Source organism: Coccinella septempunctata, chromosome 8 (genome assembly GCF_907165205.1).
Source record: "Coccinella septempunctata chromosome 8, icCocSept1.1, whole genome shotgun sequence".
In the NCBI taxonomy this organism is placed as follows: domain Eukaryota; kingdom Metazoa; phylum Arthropoda; class Insecta; order Coleoptera; family Coccinellidae; genus Coccinella; species Coccinella septempunctata.
The window spans coordinates 31,755,682-31,770,297 of record NC_058196.1 but is presented as its reverse complement, the minus strand read 5'-3'; the positions used below and the strand labels follow the sequence as shown (position 1 = coordinate 31,770,297).

The following is a 14,616-nucleotide window of genomic DNA, read 5'->3' as shown; positions in this document are numbered from 1 at the left end:
AATTTCGTCCGAAACAATTTTTTCTACGTTCAACCGTTTTTGAGATATTTGGCGATGAATGTAAAATAGAGTGGGATTCTACATTGACCTGTGGCTAAGCTCCTCTCTAGCTCGAAAACGCTTGAGAGTATGTAAAATTGTTCCAGATAAAAGTTGTTTAGGATTTCATCACTTAACGCGTTTCGCTCTCGCAGTAGCATCATCAGGACAGCCTACGTGATACTGAAATAAAATACGGACATGTTTCTGTGTTCTCGGGGCTCAAGATCGCCAACAAGCATAACAACGCGTCCACATACAGAGAAAACATAAACTCTCAACGATGACATTACTTTTCTCGGTATATCCACGCTCGGCCGATTTCACATTCCTTGAAGAGCTTCCAAAAGCGTTTTCCACGGTATTTGAAGTCGCGGACAAGTTAAACCATCGATTTCATGCGATCCTGAGTAGGTACCGCTTCATACCCAATAAATTCGAGGAATGAGTTGCTGGAAACTCGGTTAAGTTTTTGCCGCGTCGTTTCGCCAAGGATTTATTTCGTCGAGTAGAAATTATTATTGTCGACCCTTGAATAATTCCGAATAAATAATGCGGATCCGCGCGCGACGCTGCTAGAATCGCCAACTTTGATCTTTCGAGTGCATTTCGTGATATGCCGAAATCAAGTAAAAAGAACGCTGCCGGCTTTGCATATTTCCCGCTTGACTCTTTCATCCCTTAAAACGACCACGAAATACCTAAAAAATGCGTAAGAAACGGGGATTTTGACAATCAATGTCACGATGGACGTCAAATTGTGGTTAACGTCAGTTTTGACGGAAGTTAGGTTGACAGCGATCACAGAGCAAGTAATAAAATACTATTTTTGGCCTCGGTCTTTATAAAAATTATTTCACTTTGTTTTATCAAGTTTTTTAAGGCTAATTGGCCGGTAAATGTGGATCTCTTCGGCAACTACAAGCTTGTTATTATTTAAATTCTAATCTTCTGATCAAAATTCATTCCATCCTTCAGGTCATCGAAAATGGGTAAAATAGATATCCTATGGCCATCTTTCGACTCCATCATGACTGTCTCTATGCTCCACGATTACATTTTTAACCGATTCAATTATCTATGCACATTTTTAGCTTGATCAGAGGCTAAATTGTTCGAAAATTTGCAATTTTTGAAGGGACATTGTCACAAAATCAAAATAAAATTGCCCCTTGCTTGGATATATTAATTTAATCATTTACATAAAGCACTTTTACCAGTCCATAGACATAGAGACATGGACTGAGCAATGCCAGCATGAAATTGGCTATTTATTAGAAAGAGAGAAAAGCTCGTCGGGATATACCTTTCTCTTTTTTGTTCACATAGAGGTGAGTGTAGACCAATCAAAATTCTAGAAAAAGACAACTGCATTCCCGACGTGTTTTTCTCTTTGTCACTTTTTTTGACCGTATTTCATGCATAGATATAAAGGGAAGGCACAGTCCATGTCTCTATGTCTATGTACCAGTCCCAATTGACAGGAAACCAGGTTATCTCTTCATGTTTCTGTGCAACTTGTAACCTAACACTTGATTCATGTTGCAAAATGGTGCATGTGCCAGTTTTTCTATAAAATAGTTTTAGAACGGAATTCATGTTCTAGTATCACTATCAGAGTAATTTATTGAGTATAATTTCGAATATTTGCCATGCAATTAACGCCTAATAGCAAAAAACCCTTGAAATATTCAATTACTGGTGTGATCAAGGCTTCTCACAGCTTTTAGATCGAGTGGCGTATACGCCAGCAACAAGTCACACTGTACAGTAATTTTAGAACGTTTTTTCGTCCTACGTCCTACATTTCTCTTCCTCACATCTTTCTGATAGATGATGAACGAATTGAACCACTTCCGAAGCCTTTTTCCGCTCTCATATAAAACCCCGAGCTGAGCATAAGTCTTACGTCTTCACTTCAGATTCCCTACAGCCTTTGCGATCGTCTGGGTCAGAACCCATTTGCATTTCACACAAGGATTCTCGGATTCTTCCACGTCGGGAGATCATGATTAATGCAGCGGTCTGCCTACGCCTTCTGAAATATGCGCCATCCCTCAATGAATAGAGAAGGCAGGCATAGGGCTTGTGTATTTCGGGAAGTTACGTATGTGGGTCTGAATAATTCCTGCAGTCTTCTTTGTGGGACATTTGATGACAACCAATTGTTCGGACTGTATTTATGACGGTTAGGCTTGTTGCAAAATGGCGTATTCGCCGGTGACAACTTTTTATGGGTTATGTTTGAATTTGGTAACTCTTTCGTTAAGAACCGGTTTATTCACCTATCGTTAAGGCCCTGGTAGTTCAGAAATTCCTCAGTATCTCTTCAGTAACGAGCAAGACGATGAATGGTTATAAATATACTCAAAATAGTCACAGGTGGTTATTAAATTTAACAAACGAAAGTAAAACGCTTTATAAAGTCTATGAGTCTAGATTCGTACACATTTTTTCCGAATCAGCTCGGTTTAAAAGATACAGGGTGTTGAAAAACCATAAAAAATGTTATTTTTAGTTCTATATCAGAAACGGTTTCATCGAATGAAATGAATTTCGGAATATAGTTTTTCATTTATTTGATGAATCTTTTTCAAACACAAGAAATCACCCATGTCTTCCAGTGTCCTCATAATGACCATTACGTACCATAAAAATACCAAAAATTCAAAGAATCCAACTCTTGAAGCTAAGTTGGACGCTATCTAATAAATATTTGCACGTTTTGTAAAATAAAAGTATTCTCCATATTTTCTCGTATAACGCGCAGTTTTCGAGTAATTTGGTGTTCAAAAATTAAAAAGTATCAGTAAAATTTGAGAAATTGGGTACTTCAGCTGAATACCACTCTGTTGAAAACATAGACTAATAATAATTCCTTAATTAGTCTATGGTTTAAAAGATCCACAGATTTTCAATGTCACAGATTTAGCTAGTTATTCTGAAGACAATTTTGTTTTCACAGGGTTGGCACAGCTCATTATGAAAACTTAAAATGGCTATATCTTTTTATCAGGGCCGAATTGGAAAAAATGGTAGAGGAAAAAAGTGTTTCTTTTCACCTCGAGAATCTACTGTAAAACATTATGTCAAAAAATAGTTTTTCCGCAGATGGTTCAACCTATTTCTTGAAATAGATGAAAAATTCGTCATGGTATAATTCAAACAGTCAGACTATTGTTTTGACAGTCCGACAACAATGTTCCCTAACGATTCCTGACGTCATTGCCTTGCATAATAATCAAAAATTGTAGGTTATACCATGTGAAAACAACAAAGAACTTATTGAAAAAAAATTACCTCTGTGGGTGCCCCTTCCCTGCGGTGAGGCGCCCCCCCAAAGGGCCCAGAAGAGGAGCACTAGGACCAGGGGCGGGGGCGCCCCAAGCAATCCAAACTTCATGGTCAGTCCACACTCTCACATGGCGTATTATCGTTCAGCGACTTTCGGACCATGCTCTGATAACGAAGCTGCGGTGCTGATGACAACGCGCTGACTGAGGCGCCACAATGACCGTGCCGACCGACGCTGTCGCCTCCTGCGGCGTCCGCAGCGTCTCCACGGCGCAACGCGCTATAAGCAGGGGTGGTTTTGGGGGAGGATGGAAATTTTCGGGTTCGAACTGCTTCTTTACGGTTCCCTGTGGATTTTTAAAGAAGGAATAGCTCAACATTCGCGGTGTTTTCAAGAGGGGAAGGTGGGAGTCGAATGAATTATGAATAATCGTAGGTCCAACGCCCAAAATCTACCTCTACTCGTGAAAACTTTGTCAAATAAATAACTGTCCATAGATCAACTTAAAATTCCCAATGCTATTATTGTCTATGCCACTATCACGGTGACAAAATGTTAACCCATTCAATTCCTTCTATGATCTGTTAGGCATTTTTCATTTCTATGACTGAACGTGAGAATGGGGAAAAATGATAATGGCGTAAAAAAACGGGCAGAATATGCATAAAACTGTAATATTCTAGCTATTTCCAACTTGAAATGCCAAATGGTGGAACCCTCTCAATTAAAATCGTCGAATTTATTCCATCGGAATATTGATTATTGTTTGTTAATAAATTGGATATCCACAAAATGTTGATAAGAATAATCTTCGAAGTTGTTATGACTGGTTTATTTTGTTGGAATGAGGCTTTGTGTTAGATCTTTGTACCCGATCAACTAAAATTACTTCATGCAGTTTTTTCTTATAAGGGTTATTAACTTTCGGCAATATAGTTGCCGTCCAATACAGCGCTCTAGGCTCTAGGTATGACTATTTCATTATAAATTGAGTCTTCAGTCCGACAATTTTTTCACTCAATAAAGGAGGAGTACAAGAAACTCTGTACGTCTAAATTTAGTGGATAAAAAAATAACTTACCTTGGTTCAAGCACTACACCACAGGGCAAGAGATATGCTAAGGCGAAATAAAGGCCTCTGAATTTATTTATTAACTTTGAATAATTCGATAAATGATTGAAATCACTATTTCTGAATCGGAAAAGCGACTTGGCCCTCTTGAATTATTTCACCTAAGTATCGAAAAACATAGATATTAGTCTATGATTGGAAAATTTCGAGAATTTATGGGATGGAACACAGAAATCAACATTTGTGGTCTCTGCATCATGGACGTTAAAACTTTGTCTATGATCTGGATGAGGGATCTATGCCAGTGCCGTAGGTCAGCATAGGCGTAGCATTTAAAGAAAATTTTATGATTATCATTTATTACAAGTGTAATATTTCCAAATCTTGAATGATTTTCTGCCGAAGGTGGGTTTATAAATAATTGACTGCTCTTATTCATCTTATAGGGTGTTCCAAAAAATGAAACGAGGGCATCTGTTGGATGAATTTATTTCAAATAACAGAAGTTTATTATGTTATAAATATGTTTTTGTTAATTTATATATAACTTCAGAATAATTAACTGGATATATATGTAAATTTTTACATTATAATTGGTTTACAACATCACTAAAGCGACTTTTCAGTGTTTGTCGGGATGAAGTCTTTTACCATTATTCTGGACGGTATTCATCCTCTGCAAAAGAGAAAGTTGTGTTTAGGTCGTTCGGGCATAATCAAAAAGATGAGAAAAATGTTTCGTTTTACCCTAGCTCTTTACCATTCATTATCAGTGTAACCCACATAGAAACATTCGTTGAAGCACACATAATCCAAAGTAAATATGACGATACGGCTTCAATTTGTAAATTATACGATGACACCTTAATATTCTGGCGATTACGGGCCTGCGTTGGCACTTCAAAATCGATTCATACCATACCTGACAATGAACAACGAAAGACCAGTTGAATTGTATACTCCTTTTGTTCGGTTTTTGAAATCTACATATCTAAAACGCTAAGTGGGTCGAGGCAATTTCAATTGTCCACAAATATTCATAATTATTATTATACATGAAGTACAGTATAAATAGGGGCCAATCACCAATTTTTTTCACAAGAAGCTTAGTTAACTTCCTAATCCGAAAATTTCTAACAAGATTTCAAGTTTTTCGACGCACAACAGGTGCGCATTATTTCCAGAATCAAATCAAGCGTCCGTTGATAGATACGTACCGTTTTAGGTCGAGCCAATGGTAGGATAAAGCAGTGCCGGACTGGTAGTCCGTTGGATTTATCAGCAATTCTGATCGTCGGAGTTCCAATGAACACTTTTTTTTCTTCATGTGTTTTAATTGCTTTTTTCCTGTCGATGATCTCAATTGAGGAAAGAAATTGTTTTTTGGAAAGCCGTTTTTTAACATTTAAATTATGCCTAGACGTGAATACGACCAAATAATCTGCGAAAACCGTTTTGGTATTCCTTAATTTAACGTCTTTTTTTAAAAGTTCACTCCACTCCCTGGGTTGTTCAAAATTTTCTTTTCGAAGTTTCATAATTGAATACTACTCGAAATGGACAAGGTTGCAACATTTTTAGATGCTATATACATCAATTGATTGATTAAAGTTAATCGCCAACAAAGAAAAATAATTAAAGTTTGATTTTATTGCAAGTAGAGAATACTGATGTAGCAAATGGACCAAAACTTAATTTTGTTATTTTAATACAACAAATTTAGTTTGTAGTTTACTAATAAATACTAAAAACTGACTAATGGGAGTTGGTTAAGCTAATAAAATCCAAGTATTCCTGACCAAATGAGGTAAGACGATGACTTGTCAAATTTTATTAATCATACAAACAGAAGTTCCCTTCTGCACTCTCATGCACTCAAAAAACACATATACTTACACTATTCATTTTAATTACAATAACTATTTAAATAAAATCGTAACTACAATACAGGGGAAAGTGGAAAAATTGCTTTCAAGTAATCTTTATAAATAGTTCTGAATTATTTATGTAATATCAAAAAATAAAATTGTACATTTATTAAACAGTAGAAAAATCAAATTTTTTCCTATATACTTGAAAGTTTGCCAATTTGGTATCCAGTCTCGATTTTTCCAACCGTTCGGACGAAATTAGAAAAAAAGGAAAAAGAACAAAACTGGCAAACGCACGCACACCTCGACCGGCTGATTCTCTCAGTACATGGAAAACTTATCAAACAGATCACAAGGTTCATCTAGCGACTTAGTAAGGTTGGTGCCTTTGGTTTCTACCGCCGCCGCCGCCACCGCCCCTCTGTTTTCCACCCTGGTATCCGCCGGATCCACCTGAAAACGAGGAGCAAGTATAAAAATTTAATTTTGTATACGATCTTACTCACTAATCAACCCAAATTCAAAACAATCTATTCGCTCGCCACCTGCGTTGTTTTGATACACACTTCTTCGAGTTTTTAGCAATTGCAGTTTGCCTACACGGGCTTATATCCTATAAAAATGCTGCAACCAACTTAAAGATCGAAATAACATTGTCCATTTCTATCTTCAGAGGGAGTATAGGTGATTATACACGAACGCAGGCTGCGAAAAATTTATTAACGCTACGCACATTGCAGAAGGAACTTTTTTTTCTTTCTCTCTCTTCACTCACAACCATCGTTTATACCCAACAAAGCTTTAAGTTACTTCAATCGATTTCAATCTGCAATGTTCGGCACAGTTATGGAAGAGACAAAACAATATCCACATCAGGCAGTACCTTTTCCTCTACCGCCTCTTCCACCGCCACCACCATATCCTCCCTCATAGTTATTACCATATCCACCGTAGTCTCCTTAATCGGCGTTAAACAAACATACCATCAGATACTTTGTTTTTTAAACGACACAAAAATTTCAACAGGACGTTGCAGCGTCATTCAACAAACGTCAAACCAAAAATCTCAGTGAAAAAGTAATTTAAAACACTCTCGTTGACCTGAAGAGGCTATTGTGATGGAGAAACACGACAAGTGGTCAGAAACTCATCGTTGGTGAACAACAATAGTTTGAGTCGATAATCTGATTGAATTTAAATGGAAAAATTGTTTAAAATGCGTTTCACCTTTTAATCTGTTAATTTCCAGAAAGTGGTTTCATTTTTGATAAGATTTTGGCACCTGTCAAAATAGTGTCACTTTTGACAACTGACATGTGAAAAATTGACATTTAAATTTCAAATTGACAACACAGATCAAAAAATTCAACTGAAACAAGAGAACATGTAAAAAGATGAAAAAACTGAAACCTCCATCGTCACCAGGAGAGTCTAGTGGATTTTTCGGGTGAAATTAGGTGCGTTCAAGAATACCAAAACTGTTACTGATTGCATCAGCAGATGCTTTATTCAAGCTCCGAGGATGTCACGGAAAAACAAGTCCAAATTCAATTAAAAAAAAAGTGTACTTTTCAAGATACCATCGTGAAGAACAAAACAAATTTTTTTTCTCGTCTGTCGGTATATTTTTTAAGTTACTATATATTTGTGTTGGATCTGTGAATATCACAGGTACATTGCCGTAACAATATAACAGATACATCTATAGGAAAACTATCAGCTAAACTGGCGTCAAGGAAACAAGGCACCATTTTGAGATTGAAGATGCCTCAAAGCAACCCACCCCACCGATTGAATTTCCGAAGGAATAGATTACGGTTGAAGATTGTACCGGAGATTAATACAGCGAGAGGAAGTTGGTTTGACGCATCCTCAACAGAAATAATATACACACTCTGTTCAGATGTTCAACACTCGTATATGTATCTATTATGTACATTCAAACTTAGATTTATTCCTAATGCCTGTATTTACCGTAGTTGCCGTAGCTGGAATAGTCGTATCCACCATAGCCTCCGTAGCCACCACCGTAGTAGTCGTAGCCTCCATAGCCATCGTAGCCACCGCTATAACCTTGGTTGTACCCACTGTATGGTCCGTAGCTTTGGTTCCAGTTTTGGTTGCCGTAGTTCCCTCGTCCTCTACCACGACCACCAGCGCCACCTCGACCCATCATCCTACCACCACCTCGCACATTACCCATGCCATCAAGCTTGGGGGTAGCCTTCTTTACATCCACCTAAAAACAACATCCAACGTCAACAACAACAACAAAGACTCCGATGAAAAAAAAAAATATAATTTCAATCGATCAGTGTGGTAAGTGTCCTCAAAGGTAATCAGTAGCAGAACTGACATAGTCAGGCATCATATCAAAAATAAAAACTCAAACATAACAAATAAATCGAAAATAACTTACTTCTTTGTCTTTGATGGTCTGTTTTGGCGTTTTCAGGAGCTCGTTAACAACCTGCTCGGAATCGAAGGTAATGAAACAGAATCCCTTCCTCTGGTTCTTCTGCTTGTCAAAAGGCATCTCCACTTCCACAATCTAAAAAAATCAAGTTAGGACCAAACCAACCAAAAATTTTTCTCAAATTCTTACAGTTCCGTATTGTGCGAAATAATTCTTGATATCGTCGTCACTAAGTTCAGAAGTTAAACCTCCCACGAATATTTTTCCATGCCTCGCTTTTGCTTTCTTAGGGTCTACTTTTTTGTTGTTGATAACGTGATCACCGGCATTGGCTACTTTATCGATTGAGTCTGCATTTTTGTATACAATGAAAGCGAAACCCCTCGATCTTCCAGTGTTAGGATCTGTCTTGACGTTAATACTTTCAATTTCGCCATATTGTCCGAAGTGCTCGCGGAGTTCCTCTATAAAATTGTTCAAATTGAAATTCGATCGAAAACGTCGACTACACACAAAGTTAATTCAACGCATGAAGATGCGTTCATTGTAATCTAAGAAAAATACTCACTATCTGACGTTTCCCAACTTAAACCGCCAACAAATAGTTTTCTGCAAAAAGGAAACAACGAAGTTAATAATTATGAAGTCCGAAAATTCACCTAAGCATCAATATCTTTTAGAATCGGATAATGCTTAATTGATGAAATAATGAACATCGGTTACATCTACTTTAACATCATAAAAATCAAAACAGAAAACGTGAAATTGATATCCAAGTTAAGTTAGGGATCTGCAAACTTTAAATTCTGAAAAGTGTAATCAAGAATCCAAGAGCAAAATATCAGACAATTGAAATTTAAGCTCAGTAATCGTGACGTTAACAACCCAAATTTGAATGATTGGATTAATTGTTTGGGGCAGACAACTGTGCCCAAGGATAAATACCATGGGTCCTAGTGCACTCCAGTCCTCTCTCCACTCATCTTCCAGAAAGCGGACGAAGCCACCTGGAGAAAAGGAAGCATTTAAGTGTTATACTTCTCTTGGAAAACCTGCAATCCTACACCGGCCCGAAAACAAGTTACTTTTTGCCTTCAAGTATGATGAGGTGAAAGTGAAAACTTTTAAATTCACTGAAAAGATGCTTTACTCAACTTTAGCCGCAATGAATTGAAAAGAGGCTGAAAAAAAGTTTGTATAGCTTCATCTACTGAATTTGAATTACGCGCCAAACATCGTCAGCCGCCATTTTCTTCAGCTAGAGAGCAAGAGTGCTTGATCCTTGAAAAAACAGTTCAGAAAACAGGAAAATACAAAAACTATGAATAATATACACGACAAAATTTTCCTCATAGCTGAAAACTCAATATTAGATACTTTGTACCAAAATTGGCCAATGCTAAATTACTGATGAACCTGGATTAAAAATAGCCCAACATCCGGCTTCTATTTACATTGAATGGATGCGATGAATTTGGTATCGAAACATCAGGGGCATTCAAAAGGCTTTTCATCTCGGAGCTCATCTAAATTTCAGAAAATATTGTGATAATTGAAGGAAAACAAAAACATACCTATCGTCATCACGACCGGGAGCGTCAGCACTACCGCTATCAGCCGGTGGAGCGTCTCCTGAACCATTTTGGCCATTCACTTGATCTTGTTGGAAGTTATTTTGATCGGTGGTAATGTCTTGTGAAAAGTCTTCCCCATTCTCCATGTTGCAGTCTTGATTTGCAGCCATTTTTATAAAAACTAAGGACTAAAACCACTGCGTCACTATGCTACGTCCACCTTTGACGAGTACTGAAAAGGAAGAGGCGTTCGTAAAGTTGGAAGGCGAAGTTGAAGCGTCATCTACGCCATCTGTATCGATCAACTGCGTCACTTCCGGCCCCCAACCAATGGGAAGGCGATATTCGGGACGCCGCCGTAACTACTTTTCGATGCGTAGGTTACAACGGAAACAATAAGGAGAAGGACAGGTTCGAATTACATAGAAAATGGCCCTTTTGGAATTCCTAAAGCCACCCTAGGGGTCAAAAATTATTCGATAACTGTTGTTCTACATAATTCCATTTATTGTTCGCCAAAAGTTTCATTTCGAATCGAATAAATTCAATTTCCAGTTCGTTGTCACTTCGAAAGTATGATCTAGAAACATTGATGCATTTTAAATGCAAAATCATTATCTTTATTGTTCTTTTATGTTACCAATTTGTTGGAATTTATTTTATGACTTACTTTCTGAAAATAAACATGAATAATTCTGATTTCGTTATGCTCATTTTTTTTATGTAGGTACCTATTTTGATTATAATTTGTACGCAAATTCAAATATTAATACCTTTTAAATAATGTTTCTCTTTCAATGATTTTGACTTGAAATCATCTGAACATAATTATTGGGACCAAAGCAATGACTGAAGTTCCACCTTAGGGTAATAGAATTTAATTATTTTTTTCTATAAGTCGTACCAGCTAGAATGCGAAAACTATTTTGGTTTCGTTAAAATGTAAAATAAATTTTCATTTAATATACTTAGGTGTATTAGAGACAAATTGTGAAGTCAATGAATGAAGGGAAAGAATAAAATATTATTAACATTTAAACGAAAGCAATAAAATCAAATACATTTCAACGGGAGAATACCCTTTATCAAAAATTAGTGATATCAATATCTCCACAAATACAATAAGAATTTTCGTTTTATCATTGAAATTGCGATTGTACCAATATAAGGCTCTTCTTATTTATCATATAAATGAGAAAAACGCTGGAGTATATTTTTATTATTGCAGAATTATTATCCTGTTCATTATTATAATTTTTTTAGTTCAATTTGAGCTTCAGTCAATATATCTGAAAAACAATAATAGTTCTCGAATTTTTTAAATTATTTTTTATGCAAAATGAAAGTAGATAACTGCAAAAAAACTGTGCTCCCAAGACTTTTTTGGTCAAATGGTCGAATAACCCAAGATACCAGGTAGGTACATGGTATTCATTGTAGTTTCCTTCGACCCATGTTATTTGAAAGACGAGTCTACCTGAATAAGTTACCCCAAGAGGAATTCTATTCTACATTGGGATTTAAGAATGTTAGTTAGAGTCGTAAATCATAAATATGAAAATTCCATAATAAAAACAAGTCATATTCTCTTGACTTTTAAAGATTAGTATATGATATTATACTGGATATTGAATTGATGACCAAGAATAAAAAATTCCAGTGCATTTTCTTGTTAGTTTTAATTTTCAGCTAGGTATATGTTTAAGGGGAGAAACAGAAAGCTAAAGGTTCAATTGTTGATATCAACAGAATTTTTTCTTGCAAATATGACTGTAGTCAACCATTTACTTACAAAATTAGAGTTGCATACAGTGACTCTATCAAATCTTTGATTGATAGAGTCACTGTAGAGCTGCATCGATGTCAGTGCTATCTTCTGGGTTATTGAGTCTTCAAATAGATAAACTAACCATGATTCTACCGACCAACACACCGTTAGTTGAAAACCCCAATAGATGTCGTCTCGATAGAAAACAGTGGTATTTCGAGGTGAGATTACTCGATCCAATAAATGGAAGGTGAAGGTGTAGTGTGTGAGTCAAAACTTTCCCTGGAATTTCGTTATTCATTGCCAAACGACAACCGTTCATTAATGAACCCATATCTCACCTCGTAATGTTTTCGGTTATTCATCCTCAACGTTTCTGATAGACGACTGTAAAGTGCAAATAAATGATTCGGATAACGTTATCGAATGTGATATTTACACTGGCTTATCAATAATTCATTGGTCTTTTAAATCTTGACTTAATCCCACAGGTAGTTGCAAAATGGTGTCCGAAATGAAAGTTTATGCAGGTGAGACTAGAATAGAACGGCCGTTAAAATTGTTATTGTTTGTTTTGTTGCATATACTTACTGATATTTTTGTTGGTATCTTGGATGCTATAGTTACAATGACTTAAGTCAATTAACACCTGCGCATAAGCATTGTTCGCTTAGATTTATCACAATTGGAACTTTTGTTTGAATTTTGCATTGTATTTACATTTGGACTCGAAATAAATAAGTATATTGTGTACCACAAGATTCATTCTTCCATAAATTTGAATCTAGAGAGGATTTTCAGCCTCGTTTTTCTATATAATTCAAACCTAATGATTCAAATTTCTATAATTCCGAAAAGAAAATTGAGATATATTTAATAATTATCCATGTTGTCTACATGACCTGAATTTCAAGATCAAAATACGTAATGTTTACACAGAGAGTTGGATGATGATGTCACTAATGAATTTAAACATAACGTAATGAACATTATTGGTGTATTATATACTGGCCACACCTCGCTTAACTTTTATAGTTTGAATTAAGTCATGCTGTTAAGTCAATAAGTAATTTTCGTTATTTCATGTTCTTTATCATTTTTCATCAAAGTGATTGTTGCATTGCTGGAGTCTGGATGTATATATTAACTCAAGTTTCTGGAAAGTGCATCAAAAATATCAAAATCACATTGTTGTACTGCATTTTTTCAAACAATATTCACCTATGTTTTTTTTTTCAGGCATGAAGCCAACTGTCTTCTCATTCATCGTTATAACATCTATAATTTTGGTGCTAGTATTAACAGGAATAATTGTTAATATATTTGCTTCGATTCAAACATCTAGAATAGTATTGATCATCCTAATTTTCCTGGTTTTGACCATCGGCCTGAGCAGTTTGACAGCTTTCGAGCTCTACCGTAGGAGACATTTCCAAACGGTTGAAAAGAATGGTAAACTGGCCACTTCCGAACAGCCCATCCTATCGAGACAACCGACCGAAAACGGAGATGGTACTTACAGCAGTCGAAACACTCTTCAAGTGTAACGTAGGAAGAATTTTCAAAGTATTTTGTGATAAAGATCCCTCGAGGTCTTGAATGTGCTGTGACTTGAATTGGAAAATTTGTAAATATGTACAAATCTATTTTTAGCTGACTCGTTGAAAGTCCCAATTTTTTAACCGACTTCGCATTTCAATAGTTATTTATTTTTGAACTTGGAACACCCTTTTAATCGCTCATTCTATAACTTTGTTAATTTTTTAATGCAGCTCTCTTTTTGGGTTGTTGATTATTATTGTTAATAATTTTTTACTAACATTAATTATGTGTTCAAACATCTTCCAGAATTATTTTTGATATTACATGTGATAACATGTATATCATTATTTGATTTAAGTTTAGTGATAAGAAATGAATTTTTGTAAATTTCTGCTGAGTCTATGCAATACTTTTAGTGCCTTGAAATGTGTTGTATTTTATGAAAACAAAAATTTTACGAAGATAGCAACTGTTTTTATTCAGACGATACGAAAATGGAAAACCTGAATTTTCGATTGTACTATTATTGTTTTAAAGCTAACAGATTATAAACATTGGGCCATATGCATAAATAAGTAGTAAATTCAGTTTATTGAAGTGAACTCACATTCGATAAACAACTGACAAAGCTGTAGTAAATGCAAAGACTCTTTTTTATACATATGACCCAATATGAGTACATCCTATATGGCTATGCTATGAAATTTCGATACTCTGTTAATATGTATTTTTTTAGAAAAGAAATAAAATAATGAATCAGTATTTTTGCATAATTTTCTCTACTCCTATCTATGTACTCATTTTGAATCTACTCTACAAATATTTTACCTTTTTGTAGTCCTGCGAAAATCGGAGATTACCTCGAACAGACACAAAATTTTCAAAAAGGGTTGATTCGATTTCGGTTTAGATAGAACTTCAGAAAAGTCGTAAATTCTGAAATTACAGACTTATTTATTCAAAAAAACGATTCAATGGTTTGATTCACGATTCATTTGAAGCACTTTAAACCATAGAATAAAAAATACGAATATTCCAT

General features: G+C 35.6%; 3 protein-coding genes across 8 annotated transcripts in view; 1 reads left to right on the top strand and 2 right to left on the bottom strand.

Moving 5' to 3' along the window:
- LOC123318972 overlaps window positions 1-4,616 on the bottom strand; it is a 33,167-nt gene extending 28,551 nt beyond the window's left edge. The window contains exons 1-2 of one of the 3 annotated variants that reach the window (XM_044905757.1): window positions 4,416-4,616; window positions 3,340-3,680 (exon numbers count right to left, since the gene is read on the bottom strand). In XM_044905757.1, coding sequence (XP_044761692.1) covers window positions 3,340-3,442 — 103 coding nt within the window. In that variant the 5' untranslated portion in view covers window positions 3,443-3,680; window positions 4,416-4,616. The remainder of the gene's footprint in view (window positions 1-3,339; window positions 3,681-4,415) is intronic. The other 2 variants (XM_044905759.1, XM_044905758.1) reach the window with 2 other exon arrangements.
- A 263-nt stretch (window positions 4,617-4,879) lies between these two features.
- On the bottom strand, window positions 4,880-10,522 carry LOC123318611 (RNA-binding protein squid). 3 transcript variants are annotated; one of them, XM_044905274.1, is made up of 7 exons: window positions 10,268-10,522; window positions 9,262-9,302; window positions 8,883-9,157; window positions 8,697-8,828; window positions 8,252-8,516; window positions 7,161-7,235; window positions 6,198-6,730 (listed from the first exon to the last, which is right to left on the bottom strand). In XM_044905274.1, exons 1-7 carry the CDS (start codon window positions 10,435-10,437, stop codon window positions 6,648-6,650), a joined length of 1,041 nt encoding a protein of 346 aa, XP_044761209.1. In that variant the 5' UTR covers window positions 10,438-10,522; the 3' UTR covers window positions 6,198-6,647. The 3 variants fall into 3 exon arrangements, with proteins under 3 accessions (XP_044761211.1, XP_044761209.1, XP_044761210.1); XM_044905276.1 differs by lacking the exons at window positions 6,198-6,730; window positions 7,161-7,235 and adding an exon at window positions 4,880-5,082 and having other exon boundaries at window positions 10,268-10,521; XM_044905275.1 differs by lacking the exon at window positions 7,161-7,235 and having other exon boundaries at window positions 10,268-10,521.
- Window positions 10,523-12,232: 1,710 nt separating this feature from the next.
- On the top strand, window positions 12,233-14,339 carry LOC123319314. 2 transcript variants are annotated; one of them, XM_044906211.1, is made up of 2 exons: window positions 12,233-12,565; window positions 13,275-14,339. In XM_044906211.1, the coding sequence occupies exons 1-2, from the start codon at window positions 12,538-12,540 to the stop codon at window positions 13,580-13,582; spliced, it is 336 nt and encodes a 111-aa protein (XP_044762146.1). In that variant the 5' UTR covers window positions 12,233-12,537; the 3' UTR covers window positions 13,583-14,339. The 2 variants fall into 2 exon arrangements, with proteins under 2 accessions (XP_044762146.1, XP_044762145.1); XM_044906210.1 differs by lacking the exon at window positions 12,233-12,565 and adding an exon at window positions 12,704-13,194.
- The last annotated feature ends 277 nt before the right edge of the window (window positions 14,340-14,616 follow it).

What these genes read in the sequence shown, in the direction of transcription:
- LOC123319314 (XM_044906210.1), top strand. Translation starts at nt 13,119, where the DNA reads ATGTTCTTTATCATTTTTCATCAAAGTGATTGTTGCATTGCTGGAGTC. An exon ending in TATATTAACTCAAGTTTCTG is followed by an intron (nt 13,195 to 13,274) that starts GAAAGTGCATCA and finishes TTTTTTTTTCAG; the next exon opens with GCATGAAGCCAACTGTCTTC.
- LOC123318611 (XM_044905274.1), bottom strand. Translation starts at nt 10,437, where the DNA reads ATGGCTGCAAATCAAGACTGCAACATGGAGAATGGGGAAGACTTTTCA. An exon ending in CCCGGTCGTGATGACGATAG is followed by an intron (nt 9,303 to 10,267) that starts GTATGTTTTTGT and finishes TCCTTTTTGCAG; the next exon opens with AAAACTATTTGTTGGCGGTT. An exon ending in TTCCAGCTACGGCAACTACG is followed by an intron (nt 7,236 to 8,251) that starts GTAAATACAGGC and finishes ACGCCGATTAAG; the next exon opens with GAGACTACGGTGGATATGGT.